Below are 22,728 nucleotides of genomic sequence, written 5' to 3' on the forward strand. Positions count from 1 at the left end.
ATGAATCATTCTGTTTAGATGTAGAACAAAAGGTTGTCTCGGAATTAGAGAAAGTGTCGTTACGTATATAATAATTATATGCGTCTATGTATTTGTATATGGGCTAAACAAGTTATGAGTAATGAACATAGTTTTTTGTAATTATCTTAGTGACAGCAAGGAGTGACGTCATTGTGATTGGTATGGATGGGTGGAATATTTTATCCTGTCCTTTCAAGGAGACAAGAATTTGTCATAGGTTGGTGGGATGATTTAAGTTCTGTTTTTAACTCCTAGACAGTAGGAGACATGCTTCAGTTTTTTTAAGTGGGATCTGTACCAAGGATAAATAGATCTGCCTATATGTATCTTCATCCTATTAAATCGGTGAAGCCAAAAAAACAACCGAGCATCGGCACGTCTGATTGGCTACTCTCGTTTTCGCCATCGTCTGATTGGCTACTTTCGTTTCCGCCATGATTGTTGGCTCAAAACATTGCGATCCTATTGGGCGAAGTGGGCAGAGTAAGGGTGGCGAAACTGTGACGTATGGCTTCAAGATTTTGTTGTAAGGGCAAATCCTCTATTTTTATAAGATCCTTGATCTGTACCACCACTGCAGTTTTTATTCAGGCAAGTACCCTGATCTGGAATTAAACACGGGACCACGCTTTCAGAAAGTGGCCTCAAAAGCTGTCATAAGGTGGTCTTCTATAAGTAGCAAGATTAGGGTTGCAAACTTTTGAAAATGGAAATATCGGACACCCTCCTGGAGTACGCATACTCTTAAGATTATGACATCACTCGTCAAAAATTTGAACTACCCGAAAGTGGTTACTTCGCATAAAATTAAGGGATTATGAGTTCGAATTTAATAACTTTAGTTACTTGTGAAGTGTTTAAATTAAACTTAATTATTCCAGTTTTGATTGAGCCGGCACATGTATTTTGTAATTTTCGTAGTCTACCATCAATAATACATCATATTTAAAACAAAAAAAGCAAATACAGTTGGCAATATAATTATGGCATGCACAAAATACACTTGAGAAATAAGTCTTTACCAGTTTTGTTTGGGTTGTTAATGTCTCATAATGCCTATATGCTTTTAATGGATCTGGATGCATTATTTAATTGCAAGATGTAGCTTAGGATGAAGCAGTACTAACTGCGCTCTTAAAAATGTACTTTTGTTGACTTTTAACAATTTTGATAAGTTTAATAAATTTTTCAGCCTTCAACTCCTCAGTAAATTCCGCTTAAGACAAGTCAATATCAAAGCGAATTATAAGCTCTGCTTCAATCATTTTCATCAAAATAATATAAATAGGGCATAGAATACGACTAGTAAAATGAAAGGTTAAAGAACATTTAATGTTCAGTTTTGAGGTCGTACCAAACACCGGACAAAGTAGGTCAAAATCCCAACTGTCCAGTAAAATATTGGACGGTTGGCAACTGTAGGCCAAGGTTGGTTCAGTACAAGGATGTTATAAAATAGAGGATCTGCCCATACGACAAAATCGTGAAGCCATACGTCACAGTTCCGCCACACCTACTCTGCCCGCCCACTCCGCGCCACTAAGATCGCAATGTTTCGAGCCGAACAAACATGGCGGAAACGAGAGTAGCCAATCAGACATACCAGCTCAGACGATGCTCAGTTGTTTTTTCGGCTTCACTGAGTCTTCGCCGGATATGATCTCTTAGGGATCGTAGCCGGCGATGACTGAGTTCATAGGATGAAGGTGCGTATGGGCAAATCCTCTATTTTGTAACATCCTTGGTCCATTAACATCCTTGTAACATCCTTTACATGTAGTGTTTTTTCCGCGAGACGGGAAGTGAGTTATTCTTGTTTTCTCGCCTCGTCTTGACTTTCAAAGAAACGAATAGAAAATGAGCGCGTTAAGCATTTAGCTAAAAAGTGTACATTTACAATGTCTTAAAACGACCTTCTTTATTTACAATTAATTGCTTTAAAATATCTAGAATAGTCGAAACGCAAATAATATCAATAATTTGAAACAAAATTAAACTACATATGATTCCAGTCAGAGCAGGAAAGAAAAAAAAAAGTACTACTGATTTTTATTCTTCTGGTTAAACCCATTACAAATAAAATACCAACATCAACGGAAACTACGTGTAGCATGGTTTAATAACCCACTACAAGTCCCAATGTGATCATAAAAATGAATGGAACACATCGTTACAGAAATTCTAGCAGAGAATCTCTGCATCCCCTGTGGGGATTATATGATAGCGCAAGTGTTTAATTATTCCTGACCGCTTATGGCGTTATATTAAATTGGATTTTAAACGGTAATTGTGATTCAAATAAATAGTAATAATATTATTATGACACAAAAAAAAATTTCAAGGCAATTCTCGTATATTAACCGTTTTTTTTCTTTCTTTTTTTTTTTTTTTTTTTTTTTAGTTCGCAAGATTTCTTTTCTCTTTATAAGCATGAACGAATATGGAAGTTATTTCAACATTGTCTTATGAAAACGTATTTCGAATATTTTGTACATTACAGACAACTATGGTACCTTTTTTTTTCAGTATTTATTATTAATATGCTATGATTTAAGATGAAAATAAGCTACTATTCACATAGCTTTGAATATTTGGAATGATGATTAGGGTTTGGAGAGTTGTACGAATAGAAGAAAAAAATTGACGCAGTATCTATATATTAAAATGCTACCCTTGTGGTCAAGAAAAATGTGTATGCATGTGGCCAATCCTTTCGAAAATGAGGTCTCGAAAGCCATAAGTGCCAGAAATTGATTCGATTCCAAATTCCCTGCTTGATTCCAAATTTTGTGTAGATATGCCAGTTCTCATTCAAATTTTCAAAAATTTTTGTCTTTATTTTCCTATTCAACACTGTAGGCGTCATTTTGACCCTAGAACATTAAGGTTGATATCCTTGTGAAAGGCAACCAGTAAATGAGCTACGGATAGCGGGTTGATGGACATTTCAGGCGCTTTGCTTTAATCTGAATGACAAAACCTGTTGCAAGCCGGCAGCTTCGAAGGCTTTTGGACCCACAATGAGGTGTACTCGGATATGGAATTTTAAAAAAAATGCATTTGATATCACATATCCAAGTTTGCCACGAATTCACCGCAACATTCTATATATTAAAATACTACCTTTATATGTTTATCTGTAGCAATTCACACAATTTTGAGAGTCCTCCTGTCCTTTACTTGTGTTTGTAAAGGGATTTGCACAGATATAGTGACAAGTGGGAAGGAGATTCACGCTCATATTAAAACTGAGCACTGTGTAAATAGCTAGTGCACTTAAAAAAATACTAGATAATGTTTATATTAATGAATACTATATACGAAATATAAGTTTGAAAGTACCAAATCATAGCATAAGAAATACCACGATTTTAGTTCCTCTGAATTGGATCGCGCAAGATTAACTTTACCATGTTATTTTTTTTAAAAAAAAAGAAAAAGTAAAATCAAATGATAGAGAAGACGAGAAGTATAATAAAGCAAATAAGAAAGTATATAAGAAATAATAATAACAATAACAAACAAACAAACAAAAAAAAAACAAACAAACACCCAAACAAACACCATGTTGCCAACAGGTGCCTTCATAAATTGCTAAATTACAAACTCTACTTAAAAATATCTACATCCTTGTAAATGAAGCGAAATGAAATCTTTGAGTTTTACGTCCCACGATTATGCCGGCTAGGCTAAAAAAAAGACGGAACATCCTTCTAAACTAATATATAACAGAATTTAACAATAAAACCAGGAAAGTATTCTTCATGGTATTCTTAAACCATATATTTTTATACTTAAAATATTTATAGAACACTTTGTTCGCATCGTTGATCGGATGCTACACATTCCTTGAAGCTCTTTCCTTCGTCCTCAGTTTGTGCGGCTATATTCGCTTTATACAGGGTGTTTCAAAACAACACCGACAACATTTGGGAAGTGATTCCTAACACCAAGATAAGACAAAAAGTATAGACCAACCTGGGGGCAAAAAAAAAAAAAAAAAAAAAAATCTGTCATTTCGGAGTTATAGGATGTCGAAAACATGAAATAAAATTAATTTTAAAGGTCTATAGCTCGAAAATTATGGGACCTACCGTAGGCAGGTGAAGACTTCACTTAGGAACTAATATGTGCCCTATCCAAAAATAGATGTTTCAAAATCCTGCAGTACTCACACAACAATGTTTATATCGTTTGGCTACAGGCATATAATTTGAAATACTCACCAACTACTTCTATAAAAATTATTGCTGAAGTACCACAGGAATCTGAAAGATGGATATGTGGATAGGACACATAGTAGTTCTAAGTGAAGTCTTGCCCCGCCTACAGTAGGTCCCATAGTTTTGGAGCTATGGATCTTTTAAGTTCATTTTTTGATGTTTTTTGGCAGCTTGTAACTCCGAAAGGAAGCATTTGTGCACCTAGGTTGGTCTATCTGGGTGACAAGAATCACCCCCCCCCCCAAATGTTGTCGCTGTTGTTTTGAAACACCCTGTATAGATGGCTCTGTTCATATAGTACTATACTAGAAATACAACCATCCACATCGAACATACACTCAAAATTTTCTTTCGTAAAATACATTAAAGCGTTGAAATCAGCTACAGACAAAAGTGGTATTTCGAGAAACACGATTTTCTGAGACCATGGTAGTAAGTAACAATGAAAAACAAGATACGTTAGACAGGTTGTGGTGCGATAATGTAAGAAGTATGGCAATCAAAGGGGTTATATCAAAATAGTAAATCTTATTTTTATTATGTTTTTGTTCGTAACTTTAAAGAAGTTCTGATTAGAAAAGGATTCAGCTTCCGCTAAGTACGAATGACTAGAAATAGGGATGCGCACGAGACAAGATTTGAGACTGTCTCGACTCGAAAATGTGCTGTAAAAGTGATGTCTCGACTCGAAAAATATATATTTTTCTATTGGAAGAGCTCTGTCTCGACTCGAATTTTGTCAGGAAAATTCTGTCTCGACTCGACTCGAACGCATCCCTAACTACAAATGGGAAACTTTGAAAGCAAAATTGTAGTCAGTAAGTCAGTCAGTGTCAGTGTAACAGGGCAAAATTGAAAAATCCTCTCGGAATAATTCGCTGTTCGTACTGAACCTGAGTCAACAGTATTTTTGAAGAACTACTTTCACCCTCTCTTTATTGAAATTCCCCCCACTCCCACGCCGGAGAAAATCCTCTGAAACCATCACTGATTGTAGCTAATAGCAAAACTACACTTACTGGCTAAATATGTGAAAATGGCTAGGCTTTACCATAAAATGGCTAAATTGGCAATATGAACAACATAGTCAACAATGACATGTGATTCGGTTTCTAAGTTAAACAGTAGATTCACGTCTCATATAGCCTCGCTGCTGAACGGGACGCTAAACTTGCCTATAATGGCAGAATAAGTACTATGATGATGATGATCATTATGATTATGACGAATTTTTGTGTTGTTGCAACAATGTAGGTATTGCTCATTCGGGAGTTTCCCATTCCTATAGTAGCACTCTAGAAACTTTTGTTCATCAGTTATTATTTCACGATATATTTTCTTTTAAATCAAAGTATAGTAAAACAATCCTTCTCCGGGTCAATACAAGGTGTGTCTTTCGAATAAAATTCAATTAAAATCGGTTCAAACATTTTGGAATAATTTTACCCGTATAGCTAAAAGAGAGAAAATTATTTCAAAAGAGTAGAATTTAAGTGGAATCGATTTCTAATTAATATAAATAAGAGTTTTTTTTTTCCTTGATAAAGTCGTGCTTTTTCCTTGTTGGTCAACAAAAGATCATGTAACAGTTTTTAAACTGTCTTTGTTGAACTGAATAAGGAAACTGCATTGTTTCGTCTCATGAATATGTATGTAGAATAGTATCTTGTTGAACTTGCAAGTGTATGTAAAATTATTCAAATGTTTGTTTTTATTATTATTATTATTCATGTTTTTTTCTAATGTGATTCACAATTAGGAATCCCCTTGGTTCGAAATAGTCATACTTTGGTTTACATGGTGCAAAACCTTCCTTCAGAATAGTTTTTATCTTTTTCTCTCTTTTTTTTTCCAGTCAATCACAATTGGAATTGAATTATTAACTCGGTTTCACGGTTTTCAAATAATCAAAAGAAATTTGGTGCAAATCAGGGAAAAGTAAATTTCGGAAATAGGGAGAATTCCAAAATGTTGTATACCGTCATATTCTGTCATGGGTACAAATTCTCCCAAAGACCTAAGAAACAATCCCCATAATTTACCATTCTACCCCAAGTTTACAATTCTGTCTACACATTTACTATTTTGCATCCCATCAATGTAACACTCTACACCCCAAATGAACTTTCAACCTCTCAAACGCATAATTCTTTTCAGTGAAGTTACCATTCTTCCTCAAATTTACCATTCTTTACAGCAAATTTACCATTCTTTTTCAAATTTACCATTCTTTTTTTCCAAATTTACCATTCTTTTTCAAATTTACCATTCTTTACAGCAAATTTACCATTTTTTTCAAATTTACCATTCTTTTTTCCAAATTTACCATTCTTTTTTCCAAATTTACCATTCTTTTTTTCCAAATTTACCATTCTTTTTCAAATTTACCATTCTTTACAGCAAATTTACCATTCTTTACAGCAAATTTACCATTCTTTTTTCCAAATTTACCATTCTTTTTTTCCAAATTTACCATTCTTTTCCAAATTTACCATTTTTTCAAATTTACCATTCTTTTTTTCAAATTTACCATTCTTTTTTCCAAATTTACCATTCTTTTTTCCAAATTTACCATTCTTTTTTTCCAAATTTACCATTCTTTTTCAAATTTACCATTCTTTACAGCAAATTTACCATTCTTTACAGCAAATTTACCATTCTTTACAGCAAATTTACCATTCTTTTTTCCAAATTTACCATTCTTTTTTTCCAAATTTACCATTCTTTTCCAAATTTACCATTCTTTTTCAAATTTACTATTCTTTACAGCAAATTTACCATTCTTTACAGCAAATTTACCATTTTTTTTCAAATTTACCATTCTTTTTTCCAAATTTACCATTCTTTTTTCCAAATTTACCATTCTTCCCCAAATTTACTATTCTTTTTTCCAAATTTACCATTCTTCCCCCAAATTTACTATTCTTTTCCCCAAATTTACCATTCTTCCTCCATATTTATCATTCTTTCAAATTTACCATTCTTTTCCCCAAATTTACCATTTCCCCCACAAGTTTTAACATTCTCTTCCCAAAGTTTACCATTATTTTATGTATTGCCACCTATATTTTCACGAAAAAGTATAAAACAATTGTTTTTATTCGAGTACAGATGATGAATAAGGTAAAATTTTTTAGTCTACATCAATAATTTCTCTGGTAAACAATTATAGTTTTATTACGGAAGCATACAAATATATGCCAAACTACAAAGTTTTTTGGAAGGAGGGTGTGGACCCGGTGGCCCCCATGTACAGTCCGTAGCAAAAAAAAAACTGCAACATGAGAATGTAAGTTTATTGTGAAACGACAAAGTCTTTTGCTCCAAAATAAGTGTGCAGGGGAGAACGCGGAGTTTTCTCCTCGCGTGATTCGTGCCACTTAAACGTTATGTTAGGCGTAGTTTGCAATTTTTTTTTTCTGTGAACTGCACATGCAGCCCTGGCGAGAAGCAAGAGGTCATTGTGAATTTTGTTGTTAAGACCAGATTCTATTATCTTTGTAATGTCATCTTGCTTTTGCGTCTAAAACGAGATTTTTTTTTCGCCCCGCTTGTCTGCATATCCACATATATCGACAAATTAAATAAATATATATATTTGTTCCGAAGCTCTGGGTTCACTATATACTATAGATTAAAATTGTGTTTAATTAAGAGCATTATTATTTGCATTTTATCAGCTTTGTTTATTATTTTATTGTGTCGACTAACGAACATACGGTTACTTAAATATTAATGTTCAAGCCTAAATAGTTATGGTCCTTGTCGTATATCGAAATAATTAATTTGAAACAAAATAATTTAAAGTTGGATTTAAATCCTCATAATAGTTCTAAATCGGCAAACTAACTGCACCCTAGCAGCATCTGTTAGCGTCCAAAACAAATGATAACACAGATAACGACATCTGGTAGCGTGACTGTTTGTTAGTAGGAATTAATGTGAATTACTGAAACATTTACTCTATACGTGAAATTATGTATATTATGAAGGTAACCAAGAAAGTTCTGTCGCTTTTTCACCCACCACATTCGAACATCGATATGTCTCCTAAGACGTACCTGGAAGATCAAAAATAGTCCCCATCAGCATCGATGACCTTCTGCCAACGTTCTGGAAGGCCATGGATTCCATCGCGGTAGAACTTGGTGGGCCGTGAAACAAAGAAGGTATCAAGTGCATTTTGCACCTCTGCTAGGGATTTGAACTAGTGTCCTCTAAGATGATTGTTCAAGGACTGAAACAGGTGATAATCGGACGGTGCAAAGTCCGGGGAGTATGTCGGATGCAATGGTGTTTCTCATCCAAGGCGTAGAATGGTGTACCAGGTCATCCTAACCACGTGGGGCGATTCAGAAGTGCTGGCTTTAGAGTTTTGAGTTTTCCGTGAATACGGCTCAACTGCTGACAGTACATAGTTGCATTGATCCTCTGACCAGCTGGTAGTAGTTCCCGATGCACGATACCGCGAGCAGTCCACCAAACACACAGAAGAACTTTCTTCCGGTGCAGTGCTGGTATCGGTTGTTTTGAAACCAGTTCATGGGATGCTAACCAATGACGACGGCGCCGTGGAGCTTCGTACAGGACCCACTTCTCATCACATGTCAACACTCTGTCCAGTAGTGACCTGCACGGGCCGGGCTCGGTCCGAGGCCCGAAACCCGGCCCGGCCCGCGGGCCGGGCTTGGGCGGGCCGACTCTGTTATTTCTTTGAGCCGGGCCGGGCTTGGGCGGGTCGACACTGATTTCTCTTCAGGTCGGGCCGGGCTGGGGCCGATTAATTTCAATAATTATTGACTCAAACGATAATTAGAATAAAGGCAATCGTTGAAGAAGTGTGCCCATGAAAAATGTTACAAAATGAAACTTTTAAAATTTATCGGGCCGGGCTTGGGCCAATAATTTTTTAAAAAAACTTATCGGGCCGGGCCGGGTTCGGGCCGAAAATCAAAACTTTTCGGGCCCGGGCTGGGCCGGGCCTAGGCACATTCGGGCTGGATTGGGCTCGGGCCGAAAAATTCGGCCCGTGCAGGTCTCTACTGTCCAGAAATGGCTCCTTCCTCAGACGAGACAGCAAAGAAACACAGATTTCTACTCGCGTTGCTTTCTGGCCCAGAGTCAAATCATGTGGGACCCATCAACTCAACTTGTAGTGCTTCCCAAGTTGATGGAGATGCTGCCAAATGGTTTCTCTATTCACACGGAATTGTAGTCCCAGTTCCTCACATGTCTGGCCACTGTTCGCCTCAATTGCTGCCTGAAGATCTTTATTTTGTACATGTGTTGGTCTTCCGGGACGTGATGTGTCTTCGAGTGTTCGTCATCATCTTTAAACTTGTTAAACTGTAGCTGCACTGTCCGCGTCACGCTCATCAAAGACCTGGCATATTCTCCGCTTCGCTGCAGCGGCGTTTGACTCCAGTTTGAACTCGTACAGCATACACGCCCTTATGACGTTCTGTGGAGGTCCCATTTTTACTCTGTCCTTACGCAAGTTCATTGTGTAACTGAACTGCCACAACCAGGTAGTATGTTGGATATACCCACACCAACAACTGACCTTCGCCTTATCTCCATTCGCATTCAACTCACAGTGTGAGGGCCACTTGAACCAAGGTGACCAGACGTCCCGTTTTAGCCGGGACAGTCCCTTATTTTCAACCGTTGTCCCGTTTCTTTCTGATTTTCAAACGGGACGCCTAAATGTCCCGTTTTTAAGCAAAAATGACCCAGATGTCCCGTAATTATTATTCAAAATATAAATGGTCAATCCAAATTCTACGCTCTTCCATACCGACACTTATTGGGAAGGTTCAACCGTGCCTAGAACTTCCAAATATTCAAATGGGAATTGAGTGTTCTGTGCTTCAAGTGGAAATTGAGTTGGAATTCTATTGTTGGGTTGTACTTAAGTTAGAAACGCCGTGTTATCATTCTTACTTGTGTATTTTGTAAATTGAAAACACTGTTGAGTCCCAAAATGCAATGTGAAAGTTACTCCCCCCCCCCCCCACCGTCGCCGATTCGTATGCGTCCCGTTTTTGAAAGTAAAATTTCTGATCACCTTGCTTGAACACACACCTCCACAAAAGCGCCACAAGTTTCTTGGTTACCTTTATATATATATACGTACATAAAATCACAAACGTTTCTTGACCACAGACATAAAAAAAAAACTAGTATTTTAATATATAGAAAGATCTTGGGAAAACCGTAATAGAAGGAACTACAAATTTATAGAACAGTACGAGTAGAGCGCAATGAAAATGAAACAGAAAGACCTGGAACCGAAATGTTACAAAATTAGAAATGGAAATGAACTGATGAAACTAAAAATAGAATGGTAAAAAAAAAAGAGGCCGGTAATAAGATTATAAAACGAAGAGGAAACATCAGAATTGAACATTTATAGCGAAAAGTCTGAAAGCGGCAACCGGAAGCGAACCATTTCTGAAAAGACACTTTTATCTCCTTTCTCCGTTGCTGTGATAGAATACTGTATTTCTTTGTCACACAACAGATGAAGCATTCACAGAAACAACGCAATAAAAACAGAAAGAAAGAAATCAAAACTATGAAATAGTTATTGTTTTGAAGAAAGATATTTCCTTGTGTTTAAAGATTGCTGTCTGATAAAAAAAAAAACAGTACTTTTCAGTCTAAACATCCAGCTGCGACGACGAGTCACAAAACCGTTGAAAAGAGTGTGTTTTCCTTACGAAACCCTTCTGAAGAAATTTAATGGTAACGATTTTTATGAATGAAAAATATTTCTTTTCTATGGCCAAATGCGTTGGTAATCTGTCAAAATAAAATGTTTCACTTAGAAGTTACGTCTTCATTTTCTCTTAACATTTTTACGACTGGAAGTTATTGCATAGTTTAGAATTAGTTTCGCAAGACAGACTTATTTCCTTTTTCTTTTTGGTTTACGGAGAACTCAGGGTTGGATTTTTTAAAGTTTTAATATACGAGGGATAATCAGAAAGTAAGATTACAAAGCCTGGAGTTAAACGTGTACTAACACAGCCAACAGATAGTACATACATTAGGTTGTTTCCTGGCATAGTCTGCATATCGGTTGAAGCACTTATCGCATCGTAGGATGAGTTTGAAGATTCCTACCTGGTAGAAATTCTGTCCTTGTATTTTTCAGTTATGTTGTCACGAAGTGTTTCACCTCCTCGTCTGAATCGAAGCGACGGACTCCTAGGTCCTCATTCAAGTGCAGAAACAGAATAAAGTCGCTTGGAGCGAGGTCTGGGCTGTAGAGAGGGTAGTCGATGATGTCCCAGCGACACTCTTTCAACAGCGTGCGGTTAGACAGATATTAACAACAACGTGGTGGTCTTCGGGGCTGTTTTCTCTACCAGCTGCAAACTTAACGACACTATTCTGCGACATGCTGATGAGACATTACAATCTCTGCATAAACCTCTACCAGCTCTCGGTGAACTTCAGCCGCGGTTACATGTTTCGCCCACAGAAATAGAATAATTGAGCGGACTTCTACACGAGACCAGTTTCCCAAACGAGTCGCCATTTGTGTTTACCTACAACTAGCGCCGCAGGTGGCGGGTGGCTGAAACTCTGCACAGTTGCCAACTCCATGTATTAAAATTACCGCACACTCCTCATTCCCCTATAACAGACGAAACTCCAGAAATATCGGCCTTGTAACCTTAGTTTCCGATTCTCCCTATATATATATATATATATATATATATATATATATATATATATATATATATATATATATATATATATATATATATATATATAGAGAGAGAGAGAGAGAGAGAGAGAGAGAGAGAGAGAAAATATTTGTTTGCTCAATAATATTGCTGTGAGAGATCAAGATATAAAGCTAAGTTTTCATTGATGCATCAGCAAGGGAGCATTGCGCTTATAAAATTTGATCTTTGTACAAGTGAGAACAAGCGTCTAATAATATGTCAAACTGTCGATGGGGAGACATGGGGGATTAGTGGCAGAACGTTCACCTCTGATAAGAGATGTCCCGGATTCGATCACTGGACATGTGAGTTTGTGGTAGACAACATCGTGTCAGTGGGTTTTTCTCGGGGTTCTCCCGTTTTCTCTCACATTCTCATCGCACTAATTCTTTCTTAGTATTTATTTTCAGTTATCATTTGTCTCCTTCAACCTACTGGATACAATTACGGGACGTTAAACATAAGAACTTTTATTCCATTTCGAAATACATCCACATCAGTCAACTGTTCTCTCTAAAAGTTTGAGATAAACCAGTAGCGGATCTAGAAGATAGAAACTGGTGGAAAGGCAGCCAGAACCCAGATTGTAATAGGTGTGTGTGTAGACCTAATATGCTTGCGTGCAAGAAGAAAGAAAACACTAATCATACATGAATTAGAAACACCAACCGGAAGTCGTCTCAACTCTTGCAAACGGTGCGAAATATTGAAAAAAAAAATAATCGAAAAATCTCCCCTTATGATACCCCTTGCCGATTTTTATCAGGACGTCTTTCACTTGTGTCTGTAAAGGGCAGGCCCGCAACCAGCCACAGAGGTTTGGGGGGGTCATGAATATGTTAAGAGGGGCCAAGTCATTACAAATTCTCTTACAAATAACTAAATTGTGTTTTTTGTATTAATAATAGCATTTTGTGTTAAGGTCTGAAGGGGCCACGAAAAGTTTAGGTGTCTATTTCCCCCCTAGCCCCCCTCTGGTTGCGGGCCTGGTAAAGGGACATCTACAAATGTTGTGATTAATGACAAGGAGATTCATGTTCATATGCGCTGTGTAGAGAGCGCAGGTTCAGCTAATTTATTCATGAAACATGAAGAAATTCGCCTAAAACAAAATAATGTGAGTTTTGTCTGTCGTTGTGATAAAAGTCTTCACAAGAACAAAAGCACGAACATTTGGATAACTTATTTTTATTACCTCGAGTAGAACATACTGCAGCTGTCTGACCTCAACATACCAACTCAATTCGAAACAAAGTAGGTATTTATTTTTTCCGTGTTCAATTAATCAAGTATAATTATTGCATTTAAGGTTTGATATAATGTTAGGAGTATGTTAATAACTACATATAAGGAACAGAATGTCTTTAATTCCTGGAAGAAAACAAGTGATTCGTGTTTGTTTTCACCGAAACGGGATTGTCATCAAACTGAACCAAAGATTTCCTCATTTAGAGCAAACGATACATGAGTACGTAAGTAGATGATACACCCAGAGTGTAAAAAAAAGATTTTTTTACTGCATAGTTTGTCTACTTTGACTTACGTAGTCTACTTACTCAATGAAATTTCATCACAGAAAATTGCGCGCCACCCTTGTTTACGTCACACAGAAATTACTACGCTCGGTCCTGTGTGGATGCTTTCGCCTTTGTAAGTTTCTTTTTCCGGTTCAGGATGATAAGAACTGTCTTGTGTATTGTTGGAACTATCTCTCAAGTCTCTGTTCCTGTTGTGTATGACTCATACTATTTCGTGATTCTCCGTTAACTTTGAGAACTCAGACCGCTTTTTTTGCGCTTTCTTAAAAAAAACAATGTTACCAGCACGTTACAGAAATATATACTAATAAGACAAATAAATAGGTAAATTGTTTGTTTCAGTCATTCTTACCAACTGTTTTCTTATCTCGTTTTGTCAGTTTATGCACAAAATTTTTGCCCTACTTTTCCTGCTTTCATCTAGAAATTACTGGAATCTTTTCACGTCATGAGAGGCCAATGACGGGTGGGATATATCAACATTTAAACCATATATTTTTTTGAAAACTGAAGAAGGGCTGTGAAAAATATGGGATGAAAATACACGTAAGAAAGACAAAAGTCATAATGATTGGAACGAAGCGGTCAGTATCAAATAGAGGGGAGTCAATAGGAAGGGAGAAAATAGAACAAGTGTCTAGTTTTCGATACCTGAATAGTTTTGGTTTTGGTTTGCTTTAGTTTAACGTCCTACGGTTATGCCTGCTAGGCTAAAGGAAACGTGTACCTATTGATTATAGTGGAATCCGAACCATTTTGGTCGTTCAACTGTACCCTCACCGGGAATCGTACCCGAGACCACGCGAACCGAAGTCAAGCGTGCTAGCTATAGGAACAAGCGGGTATTCTACCTGGATAGTATTTTAATGCTGATATGAAGTGTTAAAGTGAAATAAAAGCAAGAACAGGAATGGCCAAAGAAGTCTTTAGGAGGGAGAAAATACTATTTTGTGGGACCTTGGATAAAGAGTTGAGAAGACGACTCATAAAATGTTTCGTGTGGAGTATTGTACTCGGAAATGAAAAATTTGTTTTACGTCCAACGGTTATGCTGGTTAGGCTAAAGGAGACGGTGATGATGAGTAATGAATGGAATGGTGGAATGAAGAAAGTGGGAGGAAACGGACGAACCCCAAGAAAACCCATGCACGTGGTGTTTGTCCACCACAAAGGTCACTTGCCGGGAGCTGGGAGTATTGTACTTGGGTCAGAAACATATACATTACGCAAAAATGATTAAAAATAACAGGAAGCTTTCGAAATGTGGGAGTGGAAAAAAATGAAGAGGTTAGCTGGGTCGAACGGAAGACGAATGAGATGATGATAGAAATGGTGAGGGGAAAAAAAGAACTATGTTATATATTATTAAGAAGGAAGAGAAACAGGTTCGGGCATTGGCTAAGAAAAATATGTATTATGAGGGACGTGCTAGAGGGTATTACTAGGAAAGAGAGGGAAAGGGGGAAGGAGATTGGCCTACAATTAATGGACGATATCAAAATAGACGAAGAGGTTAGAGGAAGATCGTGGAGCATGGAAGCTTCTCAGTTATGGCAAGTGAGCTGCCAATAATTGCAGAATACCTAAGATAATGATAAAAAAAAATGCGAGTTCTGTCCATCGGACCCCAGGGTGTCGATTCGATGTCTTTTGTTGCACAGAATCCAAATTCGAAACCCCAGGACGATTGACTACAGCAACTTGAGTGATTTTGGATAGGGTGGACACGCGCTTTTCGCCCATAAAACAAAACTGACAAAGTTATCGTCCTGGGGTTTCGAAATTTGGATTCTGTGCAACAAAAGACGTTGAATCAATACTCTGGGGACCACTGCACAAAGCCAAGGGCGTAAACGAGGGCCTCGCAGACCCCGCATTGTGGGGCGCAAGCTATCATGGGGCCCCCAAATAGTGAAGTGGGACGTGGAGATGGAGCCCCACTCCACGTTGTCTGCGAGGGCTCCAAGCCTTTAGTTACGGCACTGCACAGAGATTGTATTTTATTTATTTATTTTTGTGTGTGGCTGTGTATTACTTTTACTACAAAAGAAGCATATCAAACTACATTACTATAAAAGACAAAAACATAATACAGATTGTCTATTAATACTGCGATAGAGTACTTTTAATGAAATAATTGAAATATTACATTTAAACATGCACAGTGATTGTGACGCCATGGAACTGTGTGTGTATGTGTTCTGTTTTTAGGGCTAACACGAATCCTGGCTCCATGAATGCTGTGGTAAAATACACCAAGCAAAACCTTCATGTAATTGTGTGAAAGACAACTTGTACTAAATGTGTTTTATAAGTACTGCTTACTGACCAAATTCAATCAATATTTTCATTCCCTTTTTAACCTTTGAAGTTATATTTTGCTGCAAGCATTCTGCACGACACAAAATAGTAAAAATCCATTCTCCTTCCCTGTGAGGGTAAGGGATCACTAGCAAATCATATTTTTGAGAAGCTGAAGGATACGAATGAGTTTTGTTTATGTCCGTTTAGAGGTAAGCGGGAACATATTTTAGTGGAAAGAAACCTTTTTCATCCCTGTCGAGGTGGGATTTCACTTTCCTTAACAGAGTGAGTTAGATAACCCGCATTAACACAATGCGATGCTGGTTGCATAACATTTTGGGGTTTGGTTAACTTAAATGAGATTTTACCCTATCTGTATGACAGTAGGGACGTTAAAGCCAACTCAACGTAATACGTAGAGTTCGATAACCCGCATTAAAATTGTGTAATGCTGGATGCATAAAATTTCGGGGTTGATTTGCTTAATTCAAAATGAGATTTCACCCTATCTGTATGACCAGGCGGCGACTGGAAGCAGTTGTCCCCCCACGTTTTGCTCTCTTGCTATGACCCGTTAATACTGATCTTGCCTATCAGAAGAAAATAAACTTTTCTTATACATTTAAAAGAATATATATGTTTCATAAAAAGTCCTAAAATTAAAATTATCCTATAAATATCGGGTTTATGGAAAAATGCTTAATGCATTTTTTTTTTCTAAAATTATATTTATATATTAACCAAATAAAGGCCAATAGTTTCTGTTTCGTGTCTCTCAGTCCACTCGGAGAAGCGATATTAAATTTGAACTAAGTTTTAAGTTATATAAACCCTCTGAAACACGTGTAAGTCATTCCTCTTTTAAAGATTTACCTGCATTTAAAAATCTTGCGTTTTAAGGGTTAAACTTTAATCTTTAATGAATTTGTTTCGAAAGAGTTTTTTTTTTTTTTTTTTGTGCCTTTCTGCATCGGCCCTTGTAAAAACTAATGGGCCTTATGCAGTCATTCTGACGCGTGATTAGTGCCATACTAAAGAGTTCGACTAACATGTTTCCTGCAGTTTGCGTAAGGCCTAATAAAATTGAGGAATCCATAAAATGATAAGAACTAATGTCTGGCTCGGACTCCTTGTCCAGCCATTCTGGATAATACGTATATATTGTCCTCAGTTGACAATAGGTGAATGCCAGAATGGTACATTTAAACGAAACCGCGGCTAACACCCTTTTTGAACCTTATTTCTTCATCTTTATTGTTAATACTTCCAATCTCAAGTTCAAGCTTTCTCGTTGATTAATTGATTGTAGATTAGCTCCTCTTTTCAGCACCAAGCCTATGTGAGACGTGACCTACAGTTTAAGATGGATTCCACTGTAATGCGTTCAAATAGTTAATCCACTGCTACGGGGATTTGAATCCAAAACCCCGTCTAGCAAAGGTGCGCACATTAGCCACTTGTCCAGAGGAAAGAGCTCATGGTTTCTTGTGTCTATATAATTAATTTACGTTCTTAGCCACTTGTCCAGAGGAAAGAGCTCATGGTTTCTTGTGTCTATATAATTAATTTACATTCTTTAAGTGCGGTAGGCCCGGGTTTAATTTCCAGTAGATGCTCGTGTAGTCCAGATGCTCCATTAAGTGGTAAGTCCACGTTTCATAAAGTCTCGTGCTGAAAAGAGCTTAACCTCCAACCTAACCGAGGAGTCACGGTGGCTTAGTGGGTAGAACGCTTACCTCGGATAAGTGGGATCCCTGGTTCAATACCCGGGCAGATAAGTTTGTAGTGTACAACATCGTTTCCGCGGGTTTTCTCGGGGGTACTCGTGTTTCCTCCCATTTTTTTATTCCATCAATTTTTCCATCATCATTCATTTGGTTTAATCATCGTCTCCCTTAACCTAAAGGGCGTAATGGTGGGACGTTAAACTCAAAGATTTCTTTTAATGTCATTTCCAATCTAGACAAACAACCGAATGTGAAATCGCATAGGGCTCTTTTGTGTAAGCCTGCTTGTTAAGTCTTCATTCCGGCGAAATTAAAATACCGCTAATTTTACAGTAATTATATATCATCTTCAAATAGATAAAAGATAATCGAAATGTGGAACAAGAGCGCCCTAGACAATATTATTTTACATGAGAAACCGTTATCACGTCTCACTTATCTGCTTTCGATTTGGAGCCATTTTGAAAATCGGCATTTCTTTTCGCGTTTCTAAACAGCTGAAAACGGAAAGTCACTAGGTGACTTGTGATAACGGTACCTCATGCAAAATAATATTGTCTAGGGCGCTCTTCTTCCATATTTCAATTATCTTTTATCTATTTGAAGATATCACATAATTACTGTAAAATTAGCTGTATTTTAATTTCGCCGGGATGAAGACTCTTAAGGGTCTTCGCTACAGAGAAATTAAACTACCACTAATTTTTAGAGTTTTTCTGTTTCAAAACAAATTAAAAAAAAATATATTGGAAAAGCAGAAACGTAGTGAACTAGACAATACGATTTTACATGTGATACCGTTATCACAACTGATCTATCTTTTCACGATTTGCAACTGTAGCTAGTTTTAGTATTTTTTGCGGGTTCTGTAAATAGCGGCATACCAAAAACAGATAGGTGAATTGTGGTGAAGGTATCACATGCAAAATCGTATTGTCTAGTTCACTACGTTTCTGCTTTTCGAATATTTTTATTTGTTTTGATGATATTACAGAAAAACTCTAAAATTAGAGATAGTTTAATTTCACTGTAGTGAAGACCCGTAACTTCTAATTTTACAGGCAACGAAAAACGTAACCGGTCAAAAAAAAAGTTTAGGTGAGTGATCAACTCTTATCAACACTCTTTCTTAGTATTTAGACTGGAATTCGTCACTTATCAAACCAAATTGCTACTTAATTGTCTCTAGATTCTAGGCCAACATCGAAATATTGGAGTCCCTATTGGAGGTCGAACCCAGACTCGTGCAACAAAGACACGTGCAAAAAAAAAAAAAAAACGTTTCTTAGCAACATACGCATGAAGAATCTTCTTCTATCATAGATTATAATGCATGATTCATACCTTAAAAGAAAAAAAAAATATCAATATTTCGACCTAAACGTTTGTAGAAACGAAAGTAAGACAGTTGAAAGTTTAGTTTAGCCGATAGCTGTAATCTTATCATACTGCCAACACTGAACGACGCCGTCTAAAAGGAAAAAACGTAGGCAAAGCTTATTGCCAAAGCACACCACGTATAAACAATTCTCCCGCCCCCTCTCCTGTCCCTTTACATACATACACAAGACACACACACACATACTGTATATAGGAGAGTACACCTGTGACGAATGAGTCGTGGTACCACGAAGCTACTAGCGACACCACGCGGGGATTCTTCTAACCACATCCTTTTTTAGCCGGTTTCTCTGTTACTATTCAATTAGTCGTAATGGCAATCCCGAAGTACAGTGTTGTAGTTCTGTTGTGAACTGGGAAGTGCATGGTGCAAGTGCTCCTTTTAAAGGAAACAGTATTTTTTTTACAAAGCATAACACAAAATAATATGTGATACTAGTCCCGATCTCATTTTTTTAAAGTGCCGCAAGACGTTCACGCGCAGAATTAACTTTTTATTTTATTGAAGAAGTCATGTTATCATAACTAAGTGATTATTTTTGGTTGTTTTATTCTGCTTTTTTTTTTTACTTTTGTACAGTTTTCTACGGGTAGGACCGTACACATACAATATATTCTCAGCCGATAAGGCCGTAATATGTTTGTAAACGGTGAAACATTCGAGAACTTATTTTTGGTGAATATTTTAGTTGAAGTTGCAATGTTAGTTGGTGTAGCGGCATATCAGGTTTGTTTCTTTTATTTTTCTTTATTATTATTATTATTATTATTATTATTATTATTATTATTATTATTATTATTATTATTATTATTATTATTATTATTATTATTATTATTATTATCGCGTAGGATTAATTTATAATTAACCTATTGGTAACAATGAGCAACCAAGACGAAGAGAATATTGGAGGATGGCTATTTGATTGATTTGAGATTTTTACTTCCCTAGAGGCTATATGAGCAAGGGCGCCGATCCTGGGGGGGGGGGCGTGGGGGCTCGGGACCTCCAAAGCTCATGTGGGCCCCCCTATTGTATTTATGAATACACAATATTTGGCATAATTTGAGTGCAATTTGTCTTAAAATGTTAATATATATACCTTCTGCATCTGAATTCCCCCCCCCCCAAATTTACAGAGAAATCAGCGCCCTTGTATATGAGACGTGAACCACCAATTTAACGTGTATATAGGCTCTCGCCGAGAATTGAAGCAGGGTGTCCCGTATCGAGAATATTGGAAGAATACCTTGTTAACCTGCAAGTACCATAACTTCTATATATAAACATCACTGAATCAGGGGCAGATCTAGCGCTGGGCCAGGGGGGCCTAGGTCCCCCGTTTTTTCAGTAACAAAAATAATTTATTATTTAGGGTATGACTGGCCCCTCAGTTTTTACTTTCTGGATCCGCCACTGCACTGATCATCAAACTTGAGCCAACTACTTCCATCTCAGATTCACTTTTAACATCAAGCTTACAGTATTTTTGCCCTCAGTATTAATTACAATTGTGTAGATTAAAAATACGTAATCATGCATAGGCCTATTATAGCAGCAAATATTTTTCTCGAAGCTCATATCCTAATGTCATAAAACATTATTATATTAGCTACTTTTCCATGGCTTTGGTGTACGAGGACTCAAGTTCGATCCTGGATGGTAGAGCATCAGTGATGTAACTAGAAAATTGTTGTCAGTGGGACGAACTTCTTCAGTGGTGCCAGAATTCCTACATACTAAATCAAACCAAAATTTTTCTTTTCAGAATATGTTAGTATTAATAATTCACCATACATACATACAAACAGTGGCGGATCCAGGATATGATGAAGGGAGGGTCTAAACCATAGTTTGCCGCTTTATCCAGTGTAAACCAAGATTGAAGCCCATTTTATCCAATGTATACCTGAGCGTCAAGGGGAGCTATAGCCCCCATAGCCTCCCCTTGGATCCGCGCCTGCATACATACATGCATATTATTATTTCTGTATGCCTTCAGCTTTAACCGCTTGTATAGGTTGTAGGAAATTAACAGTAAAATATTGATAAGGAAACTAAAAATGATTATTCTATTCGTTTGTTTTTTTTTTAAATCAGATCAAAGTCAGACCAACGTTTCTTTTAGACATGTTTTTTTGGGGGGCACTGCCCTCCCCGGAGCTCTGAGAGTGTCCCCCGGAGGACACCAAAATAATACGTCTATAATATACTAAATAGAATATTACCAGCAGTACCCCTGAGAATATTAAGAGTGCCCCCCCCCCCCCGGAACATTTTTCCTGAAAGAACGACTGGCTGAAACACTGATATATAATAATATAGTGATTAAAGTCCTAACTGTGCTGTGTATCCACTTCATCAGATGAGAGTAACACAGAGGGAGATCAATCATTTTAGGGTGTTGACTTGGTTATATAATAATGGTATTCTGTTAGGAACAGTCTTAATTTGCTGTATTGAACAAGTGTAATAAGGATATATCAGCCAAACCCTATTTAGGAAACAAGGAAATCGTTTATTGTAACCAGAACCCCATTTATTCATGGCAGATCCAGCGGAGACCATAGTACCCATTGCAGTTCTTCAGATCTCAGTGTAATCTGGAGGTTCTTTGCTATATAGCCTCGTTGTGGATAGAAAAGGTATCACTCCTATTCAATGGGTATGTTTGCACAACAGTAACGTCAAGATTTCGTCAGGGTGGGGAGTGGGGCAAGACAAGGTCCTTGCCGACATAAGAATTTTACTTTTTAAAAATTAGTATGTTAGTATATCATCGATAAAATATCATGGATTTCTCAATCTCAGGGGGTAATTGCCCCCTTACCCTCTCCAAATGGCGCCCCTGTTGAACTAGTAGATTTCTAATTCACTGGGAAGTGTAGAGAGGTTTGTGGGAGCGCACACAAGCGAAGAGAGTTGATTATCACAGGAGGCACTATTTAGAGTCCGGGGAATTGAAATATTTGGGAAAGAACATATGAGAGGTCAAAGTATGTACAGTGTTTAAAAAATGGAGAATCACATACGTTATGTTTATTTATTTTGTTATTTTAGGCGTATGATTAAATAAATTCCATACACTTTAGACTTTCTTTCTTAAGTAATAGATTTTATACATAAAAAGAAAACTCTTGGTAGCAGAGCCCTCAAGGGCCATACCTTTGCGATGTGTAGTCAGCACCTCGGCTTCCCTTGCCGATAATGCTGGTTTTCTAGACCACAGTTTGCTAGTTTCTTCTTTCAAGTAGATTCCCTAATTGTCGTGATGCCGCAATGTCCAACACCATCTTCGACTTCGAAGAGTCACCCCCTCTTTCTGATGACCAGACCTAATACTCCTTAACTGTGCTGATTTAATGAAAGTCGATATTCCAATATGGCTATTGGGTTGGCGATTTTATACATAGAATTGATATTTTTATACGGATGCCGTCTCAACCTATTATAATTTGCAGACTGCTTTCTTTCCTGCACATGTATCGACTGTCTAACTATGATACTAGTATAATAGCTCTGGCAAATGCAATAACACAATTTTCCATTCGGTGTACGTTATAATAATGTCATTAGCAAGTTGTAAAAAATATGGATGGGTACTGTAAGATTTTGACTAAATTACAAGGAGTTGCTGGCAAATATTTTTCATTGATAAGGAGTTGCTGGAAAAATTTTTCATTGATAAGGAGTTGCTGGCAAATATTTTTCATTGAAAAGGAGTTGCTGGCAAATATTTTTCATTGATAAGGAGTTGCTGGCAAATATTTTTCATTG

At 37.1% G+C, this 22,728-nt stretch overlaps 1 protein-coding gene across 9 annotated transcripts in view; it reads left to right on the plus strand.

Annotated features, from left to right (window-relative positions):
• Nucleotides 1-22,728, plus strand: part of dnc (phosphodiesterase dunce) — an 872,058-nt gene that overhangs the window by 764,493 nt on the left and 84,837 nt on the right. Inside the window, exon 1 of one of the 9 annotated variants that reach the window (XM_081742191.1) lies at nt 19,175-19,680. The exons of the other annotated variants lie outside the window; for them this stretch is intronic. Coding sequence (XP_081598317.1) covers nt 19,591-19,680 — 90 coding nt within the window. The 5' untranslated portion in view covers nt 19,175-19,590. Of the gene's footprint in view, nt 1-19,174; nt 19,681-22,728 lie in introns of those variants that run through there. 9 annotated transcript variants of the gene reach the window in all.

The sequence above is a fragment of the Thermobia domestica genome, chromosome 16 (genome assembly GCF_964235325.1).
Source record: "Thermobia domestica chromosome 16, izTheDome1.hap1.1, whole genome shotgun sequence".
Lineage (NCBI taxonomy): Eukaryota > Metazoa > Arthropoda > Insecta > Zygentoma > Lepismatidae > Thermobia > Thermobia domestica.